Raw genomic sequence first — 15278 nt, forward strand, 5'->3', positions numbered from 1 at the left:
CAAATGTTTGGTTCTGCAACAAATACGAGTTAACACGTCCGTATCAGCGAAGTGCTTAGAATAACTTTATCTTTATGCATTTAAATGTATATATACGATCTTAGTTATTATCCATAAAATTATTGAGCACTGAAAAGATGAAACATTGGTAAATAAAACACCAAAGTAAATCATGTGAAAACATCAACGTAATTCGAGTTGTTTATCATTACATTTACAAATAATTTGTGTTGCTCAGTTTCCCGACCTACACAGTCACAGACACACGTTCCGGATCTGCAACACCCACAAGTAAACTTTCCGGTATGGGCAGAAGGCCAATAATAACTTGAACGTCATTGAAGTAAACATCATTTGATTTATTAACAGTTCATCAATATATTAATAATCTTTCCTCGTTAATATCCTTGTGTTGGTCTAAGATTGGGGAAATACAAAGACATTAAACTCGGATAAACACACATTTCACACAAACGATCGAAGACTGTGAATAAATACGAGTTTTTAGGACGAAACGTTGTTTACCAAAACAAACCAATATAACGCAAAATACTTTTTTAAAGATATTGTTTGTATTACTTTATCTCATCTTTACGTTTACAGTGTCGAAATATCCCGCACTGGTGTAAAGTATGTAAAAAGCTGTATCATTACCTTTTTGATAACAACTTACCATAAGTAGTTGACTTTAGTTATACAAAATATATGCAATCGTATTTTACTAGGTCATCAATTACAAAACACAGAACACTTGCTATCAGACGAATTGATTAGCACGCGACATGGTGATTATATGTTTATTAAGATCGTTTATATAAAGACATTCTCATAATCATAGCAAAAATATGGGAAAGTAGTACTTAGCATCCAAAAAAATACAACAGAAACAACTAGGAAGCAACTGAAGAATCAATGATATGCTAGCAAATAAATTGAGTAATACTAGGCGTACTCTTAAATGATTACAAAGCATAGCACGTTTGCTATCAAACACGGAAGTGTTAAGTAATATTTTATTGGGTAATTCATGAAAACAAGACATATCAAGATTGTTATCAGGTACATTTAGTACTAGAAGTATTTGACAGTATGGTAATGAAAATAAAAGAGTTTGCTTCATACAATTCACAATACTCGTTATCATCACACACACGCGGGAACCCAGTTTTCATTGCAAAACCCCAAAGACGGAGCTTTGTAAGACTTCTCTCCCCAGTTCCGCATCCAGCTATAGTAGGTCCAAGCAACAAACCGACATCCGGCTCGCAAGAACCAATTCACCGAGGCGCATGTGTTCTTCATGTTGTTATACCAACGGTCATCGCAGTTATGGCGTGAAACACCCAGTCCGTTGCCCTGCGGGGCAAAATTATAATGTCATAGTGTTGTTAGTCGCCAACATGTTGTGTGGCTCTGTGTCGTATGAACAAATCTGCACAGAATAGTTGGGATTTCTAACAAGTGTTCAAATAATTTCATTGATTTTCTTGACCACTTCGACTGAAGTCTCATTCTATTTTTGTGTGAATTAGCTTTTTACATATCTTGAACTTTGTTATTGTATTAGTAAAATCGTTTGTACTCGATTTACACAACAGCTGAGAGATCTTAAAATGTATTGGCAAACCAGGATCCGTTTCTTAATACAATAAAAACAATAACTTATTAAACGCTGCATTTTGAACAATAAAACTATACCAAGTGCTCTGTTTAAACGAAGACGTGCTGTTAAAAGCATGATCGAAATAATCTTTTTAACAATAAGTTAAAATATCAAACAACAGGAGACTCAATTTAATGCACAAAGGCGTTATTTTGAAAGTGTTCTCAGTATCATTCCGTTACCATGAAGTCTAACACTGCAACGGATGAGAACGTGCCTCTATTAACGTAATACTTCCATACAATTAGCTCACCATAATAGATAAAGACGACTTAAAGACAATGGAGTTTAAGTAGCGTATATGCCGAACGATACATGATAACGCATTAATACAACACCACACAACACACAGTGATTAAAATCGGGGTCAATATTTTTAAAACTTGAATTGAAAACTAAAATTTAATTGATAATACAGAGCAACGAACTTAAGTACAATTTAAGACTTACGCAAGCGTAGCATATGTCGTGTTTGTTACAGTCATCTGTGAACTTGAAGTCGACGACATGGCTACATCCATCAGCCCAATAGTTTGGCTTACACTGCGCTGTGCAGCTGTGAAGTTCCATCAGCATGACAGCCGTGGTCAGGGCAATAACAATGCCGATTTGCATAGTTCTTTAAATACAAGAATTGACCGTGTAACAGACAAGATGTTCCATCAGCATGATAATAACAAACCTGAGTTTCGTATTTCCTAAGTTAAGATTGTGTTTTAGCTGTCTTCAAACATTCTAGTTGCAAAATAATGCAATACTTGTTAAGTAATTTACAAGTTTCTAGAACTGCGATACTTAAATCTTTTTCAGTCCCAAAATAATCAAAAGTGATATCAACGATATTTTCATCTAACAAATACTTATAGTACTTAATCTAACAACGACTGACGGCTAAGTACTGTCAACAATCAAACGTATGTATATATAAACTCATGTATACGAAAATGCATTACATAAAACGTCACCTTATCGAAAAAACAAACTCTTATCGCATGATGTCTATAAGTATTCAAAATTTCCTATTATTAACATGCATGTATTATTCTACATCTATATACTGTATTTCAATAATGGGCATTCAACGATGTCCGCTATTTAACATGCCTAGAGGCTTGTCTTAAATATTTGTTTCAGTTCTTAAGCTAACGTACAATATAAACGCTCCGACAGGACAGTTTAATTAATGACTTCATTTGTTTTTATTTATTTTCTGTATTATAATTGTTACATAACGCTTAGTATATTTGTATGGCTCATGCTTAAAAAAGTATTGAGATTTTGAAATATTGATCTGTGGGAGATCCATCAAGTTAAAAATTTGCACAAAATGCCACCCTGCGTAATCGCTTTTAAGTATTGTTCGGAAATTGCAAACTAGCATTACTCACTGGAATTTATAAAGGAATATCCTTTGATATCCAATTTTTCGTTTTTGAAAATTACAAGAATATGAAATTTTTGAATTTGCTTACTTAAGCAATAATTGAACATGTGTTCAAGAGTTCGTAAATGTATGAATTATTGGAAATGTAGACGTTCTACATTTGAAGTGAGGATTGAATACATATTGTGTCCAGCCTCATCCCACCCCCCCCCCCCAAAATAAAAGATAGTATATTAATAACCTATTCTTTAGTCGGGGATGATGTCAGTGATTTGTTTGCATAACAATAATGTGTAAATAAACGCATTTCTTTCCCGTATGTATCCTTCATGGTAAATTGTGCAAAACAAATAGAAAAACTGCACCTGATCTTCATTATGACATGAAAAAAAGGAGTATCAAAGGGTATTTTTTTTATGAAACTCCAGTGATTTCATTATTTTACACGTTATATTTATTATCCATTTTGAGATTCTGTTTTATGAAATAAAAACAATACATATATCGCGTCGGAGGCATTTACTGTATAAGCCTAATATGCAATTGTAATCAAGATAAAACGAAATTAACTATCAACCGTATGCGAAACACTTATTTAAAAAACAAAACACGCAATTAGTTTTGCGGCGGAATATATTATGCGCAATATGTGTACATCACAGCGTCGCTTGGAATAAAAGAAACGTTTTTGAAAAATCCTTTACATTTATTGGAAATAATATCTATAACATTTGCTAAGTTGTAATGGTGTTTGAATGGCATACGCCTTTGTCCTGCCGACCTGCTCTATGACATAGAAAATAATCTCAAAGAAAGCACATACCTGGAGGAAGATGTCTTGGTAGTAAGTTGTGATGACGCCACGAGAAGCCCTTCTTCAACACCTGTGTTTGAGTTCGTTAGTGCATGACAATATATACTGATTATGTGTTTCTCTTCTAGCAATCAAAGACAATCTTAGAAGGAAGTGATGCTGGTTATCTCTTCCTGTTCGAGGTAAATGAATATACAAATAGATTCGACCCGTACCTGCCACCAATGAAATCGTTAAAGGAAGTTTTCCTGGTTATCTTTTCCTGTTCGAGATAAATGAATAACAAAATAGTTCATGACTTTGCTGAAAAAAGTTGTTATTCACCATTTTGCAGCAGTAAAATAAAGGTATCCGGTTTGTTGTTTTACAAAAAAATCAACATACTACTCTTGCAAATACAAATGGACACACGATTTAATAAAAAAATGATATAATGACTATACAAAAAACTGTTTATTGCAAAAGTTAAAAGTTGGCAGAGAGCACTTTCCAGTCAATGATGAAACTAAAATATTATTTTATTCCGGGAAGTCCCGTACCTTGCACATTGCTTTTAAACTATTAAATCTGTAAGCTGCCCTTGAATTGTTTGCATAAAGTTCTAGCACTACGTAATCATACCTTGTCAAAATGGTGTATGTCATCACAATCATGTACAATTGCAAAAACAAACATGAAGTTCAAGGTGTTGTGCAACAACGCAATTTGAAAAGGCAACTTCTATAAGATAACGGTTTGGAATTTATCTCACCAATTCTTTAATAACTTTTTATGAATGGTTATGTGTTGTGTTAATTGTTTTGTATATCAACACACTAGCGGGTGGTAACCAGCATTTCCTCATGGTAATGTTTCTTGAGTTTGATTATTGCTCATTTTTATATTTAATAATACGACAGTTTTACATGTTCTGTATGGATGCAATAGAACAGATCCTCGTACATATCTTCAATGTTGTCTCACTTCTATCCTCAGAGACTGTCATTAGTAGAATCTTTCTTATTCAAGCCAACCTGTTAAAGACCTTTCTTGTACTACGATTTATGTACATTTTTTCCGAACATACAGGCCTAACTTCCTAAAGTTTACTCATTTTATATTCTTTAACCGAGTCTATTTTAAAGTACCGCTTTTAACCCTTTCCCTAAAAGCAGTTAGGGTTATGCTTTTGACACTGTAAACATAATTTAGTGATTTCATGATTTTTTTTTTCATGACGGTTTGGCACTTTTATTGCATTACGATTTGAACACGTTAATCTGATGAAGATGTCCCCATTCCTTCTTGCATGTTTGTGGCATAACTCATAACGTTTCCGAGCATGATTGCAGTAAAAATGATTCCGCATGCTGTATAAATCAGAGCATACATTCTTTTACCTTAATTGACTAAATAACATTAATACGGTGTATTTGCTTCTTTCAAAAGACTATAAATACAATAACTCTAACTTTTTTATTTGGTTCCAAAAATACTTAATATGACTGTTTGGAGTATATATTCGTTTTAGCAGTTTGCTTTAATTTCTTTTTGCTAGATAAATATGAGTCTGTCATTACGTAACATTCGTTTGTTTTAAGCATTGGACAGTGAAAATTGAAGCGCCATTTTACACTCAAAATCAAATAATATTTCGTAAAATAGTTCGTAAAATAAAGTAAACCACATAAAACATCAGTGATCCTTATAGCAATAGCCCAAATGTCAACGCTAGATGAGATATGGTAACATAGATTTAACAATATACAAAATGCTCTTGTTTGTGGGACAATATATTCAAAAAATCTTCATGTACCATGTTAGTGTTCGTGTGTCCTTTTAAATAGATATCGTTGCGGGAAATAAAAATGTTCATGTACCATGTTAGTATTCGTGTGTCGTATGAATAGATATCGTTGCGGGATTTAAAATGGAATATATTGTGCCACAAACAATAAAAACGAACATTTTGTATCTCGTTAAATCTATGTTACATCATGCGTTGAAATGTTCAGGCTACCTTTTCATGTTTTAAGTTTTTAGCGAAACGTAAATACGCCTAATTTTACAATTAACAATCGGCCGACCTGCCAATGTTCGATGGCTACATACTGGGAATATGCTTTTATAAAACAGTTGAAAGTAGCTATTTGTTTTTTGTATTTGAAGCTAATTATAAAAAATTTCATTAATATGATAATGTGATTCACAGTGTTATTAATTTCTGGTATTTTAAAAGTATTCACACCAAAACTGATATTAAAGAGAGACAGTTTTAATTTTAATTGTTGTTTCTCTAGAAAAGTTGTTAACTGGTTCCATAGAGTTTGAATATGTTTGCACTCCCAGAAAAGATGCTCTATTGTTTCAATGTGTTCGCTGCATATATCACATAAATTTGTGTTGGATAGGTTGCACTTAAAAAGGTATTTATTTGTAGCTATGATTCTGTGGACATATTTATATTGAAAGTTATGTCTTTATTGTTCCATAGAATAGTTTTACTGGTGATTTGGGTTTCTAGATTATGAGTAACATTAGTCCATGCTGATAAAACATTTGATAGAAATATGTTTTCGTTTGTCGTTTTCGTGGGAATATGCTTTTTGATTACTTGCGGTTGCGGTCTCACCTCAGACTCACGGGGTACCACGCGACAACTATTTTAAAATACAAAACAGCGACCGAGTAGTTCAAAAATCACACTAACAAACAACAAGAGATGTGTTTGTCAGAAACACAATCCCCCCTAATGCGCCGCTTTGATTTTTGTTTACCTTTGACCTAAAAGGATGACCTTGACCTTGACCTTTCACCACTCAAAATGTGCAGCTTCATGAGATGTACATGCATGCCAAATATGAAGTTGCTATCTTCAATATTGCAAAAGTTATGACAAACCGTTAATATTTCTTATAGTTTTGGACAGACAGACAGAATGACAGACAGACAGACAGACAGACAGGCCAAAAACAATATATCCCCTTTTTTTTAAAAGGTGGCATAAAAAACACCCGCTTTATCCGTGTTGTTGCTGATTTCTGAGGATTGAACATATTCGTGAAAATAAACTGGTGTTGCATCAGCTGCAGCTACATATTTTTCATTCGTTAAAATGTATAAAAGCTGTATAATTCATAATTTGTACCATTAATCGTTTAGTGTGACCATGACATTGTACAACTGTGGCAAGGTAATAATTTATGGCAAGAAATTAAAATGAGTGATTTACATCTCTGAAAAGTTTTCAGGACACAAACATTTACAGAAAAACAGATGCATTGTTATATTGCACCCACTACAAAAAAACAAAATTTCCAAGTTTAAATGTGGTTGTCAATACCAGGCGAAATGTTCAAAACTTTAACTATGTTCTTTGTTTCGTCCCAAGATATTATTGTTAAATGATTTAGACGACCGAGACCAGGTTCGTTTCTAGGGACGAAACAAAGAATATAGTTTAAGAGGACTGATGTGTTCTGTGGCTATTTTAAAAACCTATTTGTGACGTGAAGTCACGTGATCTTGTCAATGATATAATACATATTTAGAAACGTTCAATCTCGGCCTCCGGAGTACATGGTTTGTGAGCAAAATAAAAGAACCCGACATTGAAACGTGCGAAATTTAACCATTGCAACATTTGGACAGTATAAATATGCTTTCCCATTTCATTTTTATTATATATATTTCGGTGCCTCAAAAGGCAAAGACATATTGCACTAATATACACAAATATCAGAATGTATTATAACATCGGTACTTCTACCAAATAAAACAGTACAACACATAAAACAATTCACGAATTATGTATGCTTCATTAACTATATAAGTAACACGTATATATTGAAGCGCAAAAGTATCAGAGTTACTTGTAAATTGTATATTAATTGTCAGATTGAAGTAAATATGGTGTTATGCCTGTTCGTATGCGGACTGTGGAGCTGAAATATGTTTTTTTTCTTTGGATAGTTAGGGTCCCAACTTTGGACCACTTGATAGTGCAAATGCACTGCGAATGCAAAACGGACTGATAGATCTGAAATATATAAAAATGGTGTTGACACATTCCGAATGCAAATGATGAGGCGACCGATAAGAGTCATCTTCACGGAAATTATTATACCTTATTGCTTATTTTTCTTCCGGCATGCATCCTTTATTAAGCATTTCAAGTTCATGCTTGCACGCAAATTTTAATAGTAGATGTTTTTATATTCACGGAAAATATTATACCTATTTGCTTATTTTTCTTCCTCCGTGCATCCTTTATTAAGCATATCAACTGAATACTTGCACGCATATTGTAATAGTAGATGGGTTTTTTTACTTTTGCTTCACGGAATATATTATACTTAATTACTTATTTTTCTTCCTCCATGCATCCTGAATGAGGCATATCAAGTGAATGCTAGCACGTAAATTTCAATACCTAGGTGTTTTTATCCGTTCCTCAGAAAGACATAAATTATTTCGGCATCAGATCATCAATCATTATACTTTGGTAAACAGCTTTATAAATGAATATTTACAAAATCCCCGTCGCAATAAAAAAAAACAGCTATTGACGATCAGGAAGCTTCTATCGTCATACAGTATACATACCATCGGTCTTAATTAGTCTGAACATCGAAATTCAAAAAGGCGCGTGTCAAAGCAAGAATGAATTTAAACTGGAAGATTTTAATGGATTTATTTTGATTTCCCTGTGGCCACGCACCCAATTTTGTTTATAAAACTTTACCTTAGTCAATTGCAATGAACAGCATGATGGTTCAAAGAGGGTTTGAACGGGCTACAACTTGTTTATACTAAGTTCATTGACACTATCCCCGAGACAGCATTATCTTCCGTTATTTTTTTATTTGTTTTTCCGTTTGATATATTTTATTTTCCTCGTCAATATGTATGTGTGGATCGAGGGCATCCCACTCCACACCGTACAGAGTTTACATGCAATAAATGCATATTATAGCACATTTTATACATTTTACAATCAAAAGCTTTTGTTTGTTAACTTTATTTTACGAAGTGTTTTACGAAATATTCTTTGATTTTGAGTGGTAAATGGCGCTTTAATTTTCACTGTCCAATCCTTAAAACAAACGAATGTTACGTAATGACAGACTCATATTTATCTAGCAAAAGGAAATTAAAGCAAACTGCTAAAACGAACATTATACTCCAAACAGTCATATTAAGTTTTTTTCAACCAAAAAAAAAAGTTAAAGTTATTGTATTTATAGTCATCTAAAATAAGCAGATACACAGTATTAATGTTATTTAGTCAATTATGGTAAAATGATGTATGATCTGATGTATACAGCATGCGGAATCATTTTTACTGCAATCATGCTCGGAAACTTTATGATTTATGCAACAATAATGCAAGAAGGAATGTGAACATCTTCATCAGATTAACGTGTTCAAAACGTATTGCAATAAAAGTGCCAAACCGTCATGAAAAAAATCATGAAATTATTTTTACAGTGTCAAAAGTCTAACCCTAACCGTTTTTGGGGAAAGGGTTAAAAGCGGTACTTTCAAATAGACTCGGTTAAAGAATATAAAGTAAGTAAAGGGAGTTAGGCCTGTATATTCGTAAAAATGTAAAGAAATCGTAGTACGAAAAAGGTATTAAACAGTTTTCCTTGCATAAAAAAAAATCTACTAATGACAGTCTCTGAGGATAGAAGTCAGACAACATTGAAAATATGTACGAGGATATGTTCTACTGCATCCATACAGAACATGCCAAACTGTCGTATTATTAAATATAAAAATAAGCAATACTTAAACTCAAGAAACATTACCATGAAAGAAATGCTGGTAACTACCCGATAGTCTGTTGCTATACAAAAAATTAACACAACACAAAACCATTCATAAAAAGTTATTAAAGAATTGGTGAGATAAATTCCAAACCGTTATCTTATAGAAGTTGCCTTTTCAAATTGCGTTGTTGCACAACACCTTAAACTTGTTTTTGTTGCAATTGTACATTTTTGTAATGACATACACCATTATGGCAATGTATGATTACGTAGTGCTAGAACTTTATGCAAACCATTCAAGGGCAGCTTAAAGATTTAATAGTTTAAAAGCAATGTGCAAGGTACGGGACTGCCCGGAATAAAATAATATTTGAGTTACATAATTGATTTGCAAGTGCTCTCTGCCAACTTAAACATTTGCAATAAACCGTTTTCTTTTATAATCATGATATCGTTTTTATTAAATCATGTATCCATTTTTATTTGCAAGAGTAAGACTGATATCTGTATAGTTATGTCATTAAAACTTTTTTTTCAGCATAGTCATTAACTATTTTTCTGTTCATTTACCTCGAACAGGAAGAGATAACTAGCAAAACTCCCTTCAACGATTCCATTGGTGGCAGAAGTGGGCCTATTCTATTTGACTATTCATTTACCTCTAACAGGAAGAACCAGCATCACTTCCTTCTAAGATTCGATTGGTGGAAGAGAAGGACAGAATCAGTATATATTGTCATGCATTAACGAACTCAAACACAGGCTTTGAAGAAGGGCTTCTCGTGGCGTCATCACAACTAACTACCAAGACATCTTCCTCCAGGTATGTGCTTTCTTTGAGATTATGTTTCCATGTGATAGAGCAGGTCTGCAGGACAAAGTTATATGTCCTTCAAAAAACATAACAATTTAGCAAATGATATGGATACAAATCTTTATTTATTTCTGAATTATGAATTACATTACATATATAAATTAACACAATAGCTGAACACAATTAATTTGATTTCAAATGTACACGTGCTATGTCGAGTCTGGTATTTAAATATGTTGTATAAATAAGATGTACATGGCAATGTTATTTAGTTTACAAGTAAAGTTATAACGACAGTATGTCTGCGTTTTAATGTTTGTGTGTGGTGTAATGTCTTTAAAAGATTTATTGCGACAATGCTATGTTCACCGATCATAACTTAATTCCGTTTTAAATGCAATCACAAAATGTTTGTTTTCCTTTATTTACATTACAGGTATATAACATGTGTAACCATGTTCGTATATAGAATTGCTTTCTATTTCCAGATTACAATGCAGGCCAGAATAATGAAGGCATTGGTGTTATGTGTGCTTGTGTGTGTCGGAAACTGTTCAGCTAACCCTGTGGTGAGCTACTTTAGATTCTTCTTAATGTACTCTTAACTTCATGAAAAACGTTAGGTGCATGTGTAATTATAATGTTACGTGGTTAAAATGCCTGCGATGCTTCATTTTTACAATATTATTTCAATATTTACATTATGTATACTGAATAGAACAGTCACGAAATATCTCGTATTTGGGAGAAATTTTAAAAGGGAAACGAGTTTTATTTTGTAATCGGCAATATCGCGTTGCTACGGTGACATACTGGAGTTCAAAATCACCTTTTTATTGTCAAACAGCAATACTAACAGTATATGAGTTTACGTTGAAAATATACCAGAAATCGATAAATACGTCCTATGGAAAAAAATCGAAGGTTAGTCATTCATTGAGCAGCGCTAAACGATTGCATTTTAGGCTGAGAACGATAAACAGGCAGATGGCGAGGCGTTCAAATCCACCAGAATACAATTGGGGAGCGAAGAGTTGTACATAGTCACCGCTACGGATGGGACACCTCTGGCAGCCATTGATGTTATCCTTGATGAGGTTGTTTTTTTTTTTGTTTGTTTTTTTTCACTGGAGTTATTTATTTAAGATTTCTTTCAATGTAAAAGTGCAAGTTGTAATTGATTACCTGTCATAGATATGTTGTGCTCACAGTTTCTGTAAAAATGTAATCTGATACATGTTTATTGAGTGCAATTTGAGAAATCAAAATAAAGTTTTATTTTTTATAAAATGATGAGGTTGTATCAAACATAGTACAATTCTATTTTGTTTGGTATGCGGGTTTTGTATATTTGAATGAACCGTAATCAATAAACATAGTTATTACATATTATTTCGTTTTATTTCAGGGATATGAAATCGAGCTGACTCTAGACGGCAGTAAATGTCGCCTTAGCCAGGTAAAACTATATTATAAGTACGACTATAAGATAAATGAATTAACAAAGTGTGATAAAGTTATTGCATTATTAAACTTTAAGTTTTTACAAACCAAAGATTCATACAAATTAATGTATTCTTAAATTCATAAAGCATACAATGTAAATCTGACATGTGAGTTTTAAGATGAAGCAGACATAAAGATTTAATTGGTATAACATGACAAATACAGTGGAAACCTTCTTAACCGTCTCCTTCCAATACCGAAATTAAATCCAAACCGGACTATTGTTCCGGTCACGGTTTATTTTACAAAATACGCATAGTTAGAAAATAACCCAACATCGGAATCCCTATGTTTACATTATTATTTTTAATTAACAAACATAAATTAATAGCTTTAAACCGATCTGGTCTTTGGTGCTTGTACGTCCATCATAGTGTCGAAAGTGTGCGAACTGCAGATTAAAGTGTTATCAAATTAATAAACACCCTTGAAGAGTATTAAAAAGTTAACATCTCAAATATTTATTAAGAGAATGAGATATTCGAGAACACGTGTGTTGTTACGTGGTTCAACAACCTATGAGCTAAATGTATATGTGTTATTGAATTGACTTTAAAATTGTTATCTGCCAGTGTAAAGAATAAATCATTGTTGTCAAAAACAAAAGCTGATGTCCATTTGATTTAGACTTTGAAAATATGCGATTATCCTAGTTTAGGAACATTTCGTAAGAAACATTATTCATTAAAACCGTAATAATTATATGTCGCAACTGAAGCAACCATGAAAAGTGTTTTATAGGACACTATCTTATATGTTCATGCTGTTTTATATAGGAAGAACTTTAATTTAATATGACAACACAAATGTTTATCTAAGATGAAATTATCATATAAACTGTAACTCTTACTTGTGTTTGTTTCAAGTGTTCACTATACAGAGAATAATCGGACATTCGGATAAACTAGCTTTTTTCTAAACAAATCCCTTCTAAACCAGACTTATATCATGGTTTCGAGTATGTCCGGTTTTGAGGGTTGCCACTGCAGATGGTACTACACTTATATGCATGCTTACAGTAAGTTAAGCATACAAATCATGTTCAATAATGCACAACATCTGAACAAGAAAAAATATTTGAATATTAAGTAATACTGTAAAACCAGTATTCGTGTAACATTAATTTTCGTTGATTTCGAGGGTTTGACCGATTCACGAATTTAACACAAGCACAACGGAAATGAGCGACGCAGCAAATTCCTCAGTATTTTATAAATTCAGATAATCACGAATTAACGTGTCCACGGAAAAGACATTCTTTGAAAAACCACGAAGTTTCATGCTAACGAATATAACTTATTTTACAGTATATGGCATTATATTCCGATACTCCGTATCGGTCTAAATATAACCGCTTTAAATCGAAGCTAGTATTAAAATAAGATTATAAACAGTCAGTTCAGATTCATTTACGCAAGTGTGAGTAAATGTTAAATGGCACTTATATGTTAGAACTGGATACAATATATAGATGCCTGCTTTGTTGAAAGGTTCGTGACAACAGTTCGTGTTTCGACGAGGTTCCACTTGCGGACAAACCGGTTTCTGCGCGTATTGCTGACCGTTGCAAGGGCAGAGAGATCGTGACCTTGAAGCCAATGGATTGCGACGCCAAGTCCGGTCTCAAAGGAGGTGAATATTGCCCGGTCTATCCAAATAACTCACTAATGACTCAATAATGAGTAGTATTCACGATAATACTAGATGGACAACTGTCTATGCTAAATTTCACTTTATTAAAATAAAACAAAAATACTCGTATGATTATAAAAATGCATTATGAAAAACAAAACGTATATCATACTTACTTATTATTTTTTTCAGACGCTCCCATTCGTGAGAAAAGAGGATTTTGCTATGGCGTTCGCCTCGTTTGTTCGTGGGGGTCCGGTTGCAGCCTGCAAGGTTATGTTTACTGGTGTTAATTCCACAACTTCGGACGACTGATACCAGAATAGAAAATATAATCCATTTGCTTGCTCAATAACAACATTTCTGAACGATTTAAAAAAATGGCATGAAATGAAAACTTGTTTCAGATTGATCCTTTATGTATACGTTTATTTCTATTAGTATGACTCTAGTGCTTATAATTTATAATAATTATAATTATAGCGTGATTTTCACATTTCTGTTAATTGATTTTTGACATTATAATTATATGTTCTACTCACTATCATGACGTAAACACAAAACTTGATTCATAAGGACTTTACTTCATCTTAGTTTCTTACAAACCACATAAATTCCACAATTTTAAAATATAAATGTAAACACTGTTTCACAAATAATTTTTCTAAATGAGCTGTTTGTCTTTATAAATCATATGGCAATAAATTCGCAATAAACTGCTTTACACTGTTCTTGACTTAACCTCTTGATTGTATAAATTCAACTGTTAAAACAGTCAAATGTTTTATCGAAATATGTTTCTGTGATGACAAACACAAGCTTAAATATTGAAATTAAATCGCAATATCCTTCTTCCGCTCAGCCTTACCTAATTTTAAGTCGATGAGCATAATAAGGATACATGACAAAACCTAGCGTTTACCTCGCGTATTCAGGATTTGCCTAGCGTATGAATAGTGGATTTACCATCCGCCTGAATACGCACAAACTACTAAAGCATACCCCATAAACAATCAGTGTTCCTTATAGGAAAAGCCATAATTTCAACGCTAAATGTGGTCGTGTGACATAGATTCAACAAAACACAAAATTATCGTTTTCATTTTTTGTGGTACAATATATGCCATATCAATTTCCCGCAACGATATCTATGCATACGATACACGAACACTAAATTGGTACATGAACATGTGTTGAATATATTGTTCCACAAAAATAAAAAAGAGCATGTTGTATCTTGTTAAATCTATGTTACCAGACCAGATATATAGCGTTGAAAATTTAGCTATTGCTATATCGAACACTGATTTTTTATGTGTTGACATTATTTTATGAAATATTTAATGAAATATTCGTTGATTTTGAGCGTTTATGGGGCTTTAAAAAACTCATCATCCGAACATTACACATTAAGTTGCACTTGCTCTTGAACGAAGAGATTAAACAATATCAATGAAACACTGATGCATTTCTTTGAATCTTTGTTTTTGGCAATATTCAGTTTCGATCTGGAAATGAGTCTTTATTTATTTCAAATTGTCAGCAAAGACAACGAATGTAATATGCACCAACAATTACAACAATTAAGTTAAAATACTTATTGCAACTGATCTCACAAAACATGAGTCAGTGACTCTAGAATCCTATTAAGGTTTTACAGCTGCTAATAGTAAATCAAGGTTAATGTGCAATTAGTTTAACCTATTTATATT

General features: G+C 32.8%; 1 protein-coding gene and 1 long non-coding RNA gene across 2 annotated transcripts; one reads left to right on the forward strand and one right to left on the reverse strand.

The window, feature by feature from the left end:
• Positions 1–783: 783 nt before the first annotated feature.
• LOC127838231 (uncharacterized) lies at positions 784–4024 on the reverse strand. The gene is made up of 3 exons (XR_008029741.1): positions 3871–4024; positions 2114–2282; positions 784–1356 (listed from the first exon to the last, which is right to left on the reverse strand). It is a non-coding gene; the product is annotated as an uncharacterized LOC127838231 (long non-coding RNA).
• A 6305-nt stretch (positions 4025–10329) lies between these two features.
• On the forward strand, positions 10330–14287 carry LOC127839303 (uncharacterized). The gene is made up of 6 exons (XM_052367597.1): positions 10330–10437; positions 10917–10997; positions 11394–11525; positions 11837–11887; positions 13425–13566; positions 13759–14287. The coding sequence occupies exons 2-6, from the start codon at positions 10923–10925 to the stop codon at positions 13857–13859; spliced, it is 501 nt and encodes a 166-aa protein (XP_052223557.1). The 5' UTR covers positions 10330–10437; positions 10917–10922; the 3' UTR covers positions 13860–14287.
• Positions 14288–15278: the final 991 nt, after the last annotated feature.

This window comes from Dreissena polymorpha, chromosome 7, assembly GCF_020536995.1.
Source record: "Dreissena polymorpha isolate Duluth1 chromosome 7, UMN_Dpol_1.0, whole genome shotgun sequence".
In the NCBI taxonomy this organism is placed as follows: domain Eukaryota; kingdom Metazoa; phylum Mollusca; class Bivalvia; order Myida; family Dreissenidae; genus Dreissena; species Dreissena polymorpha.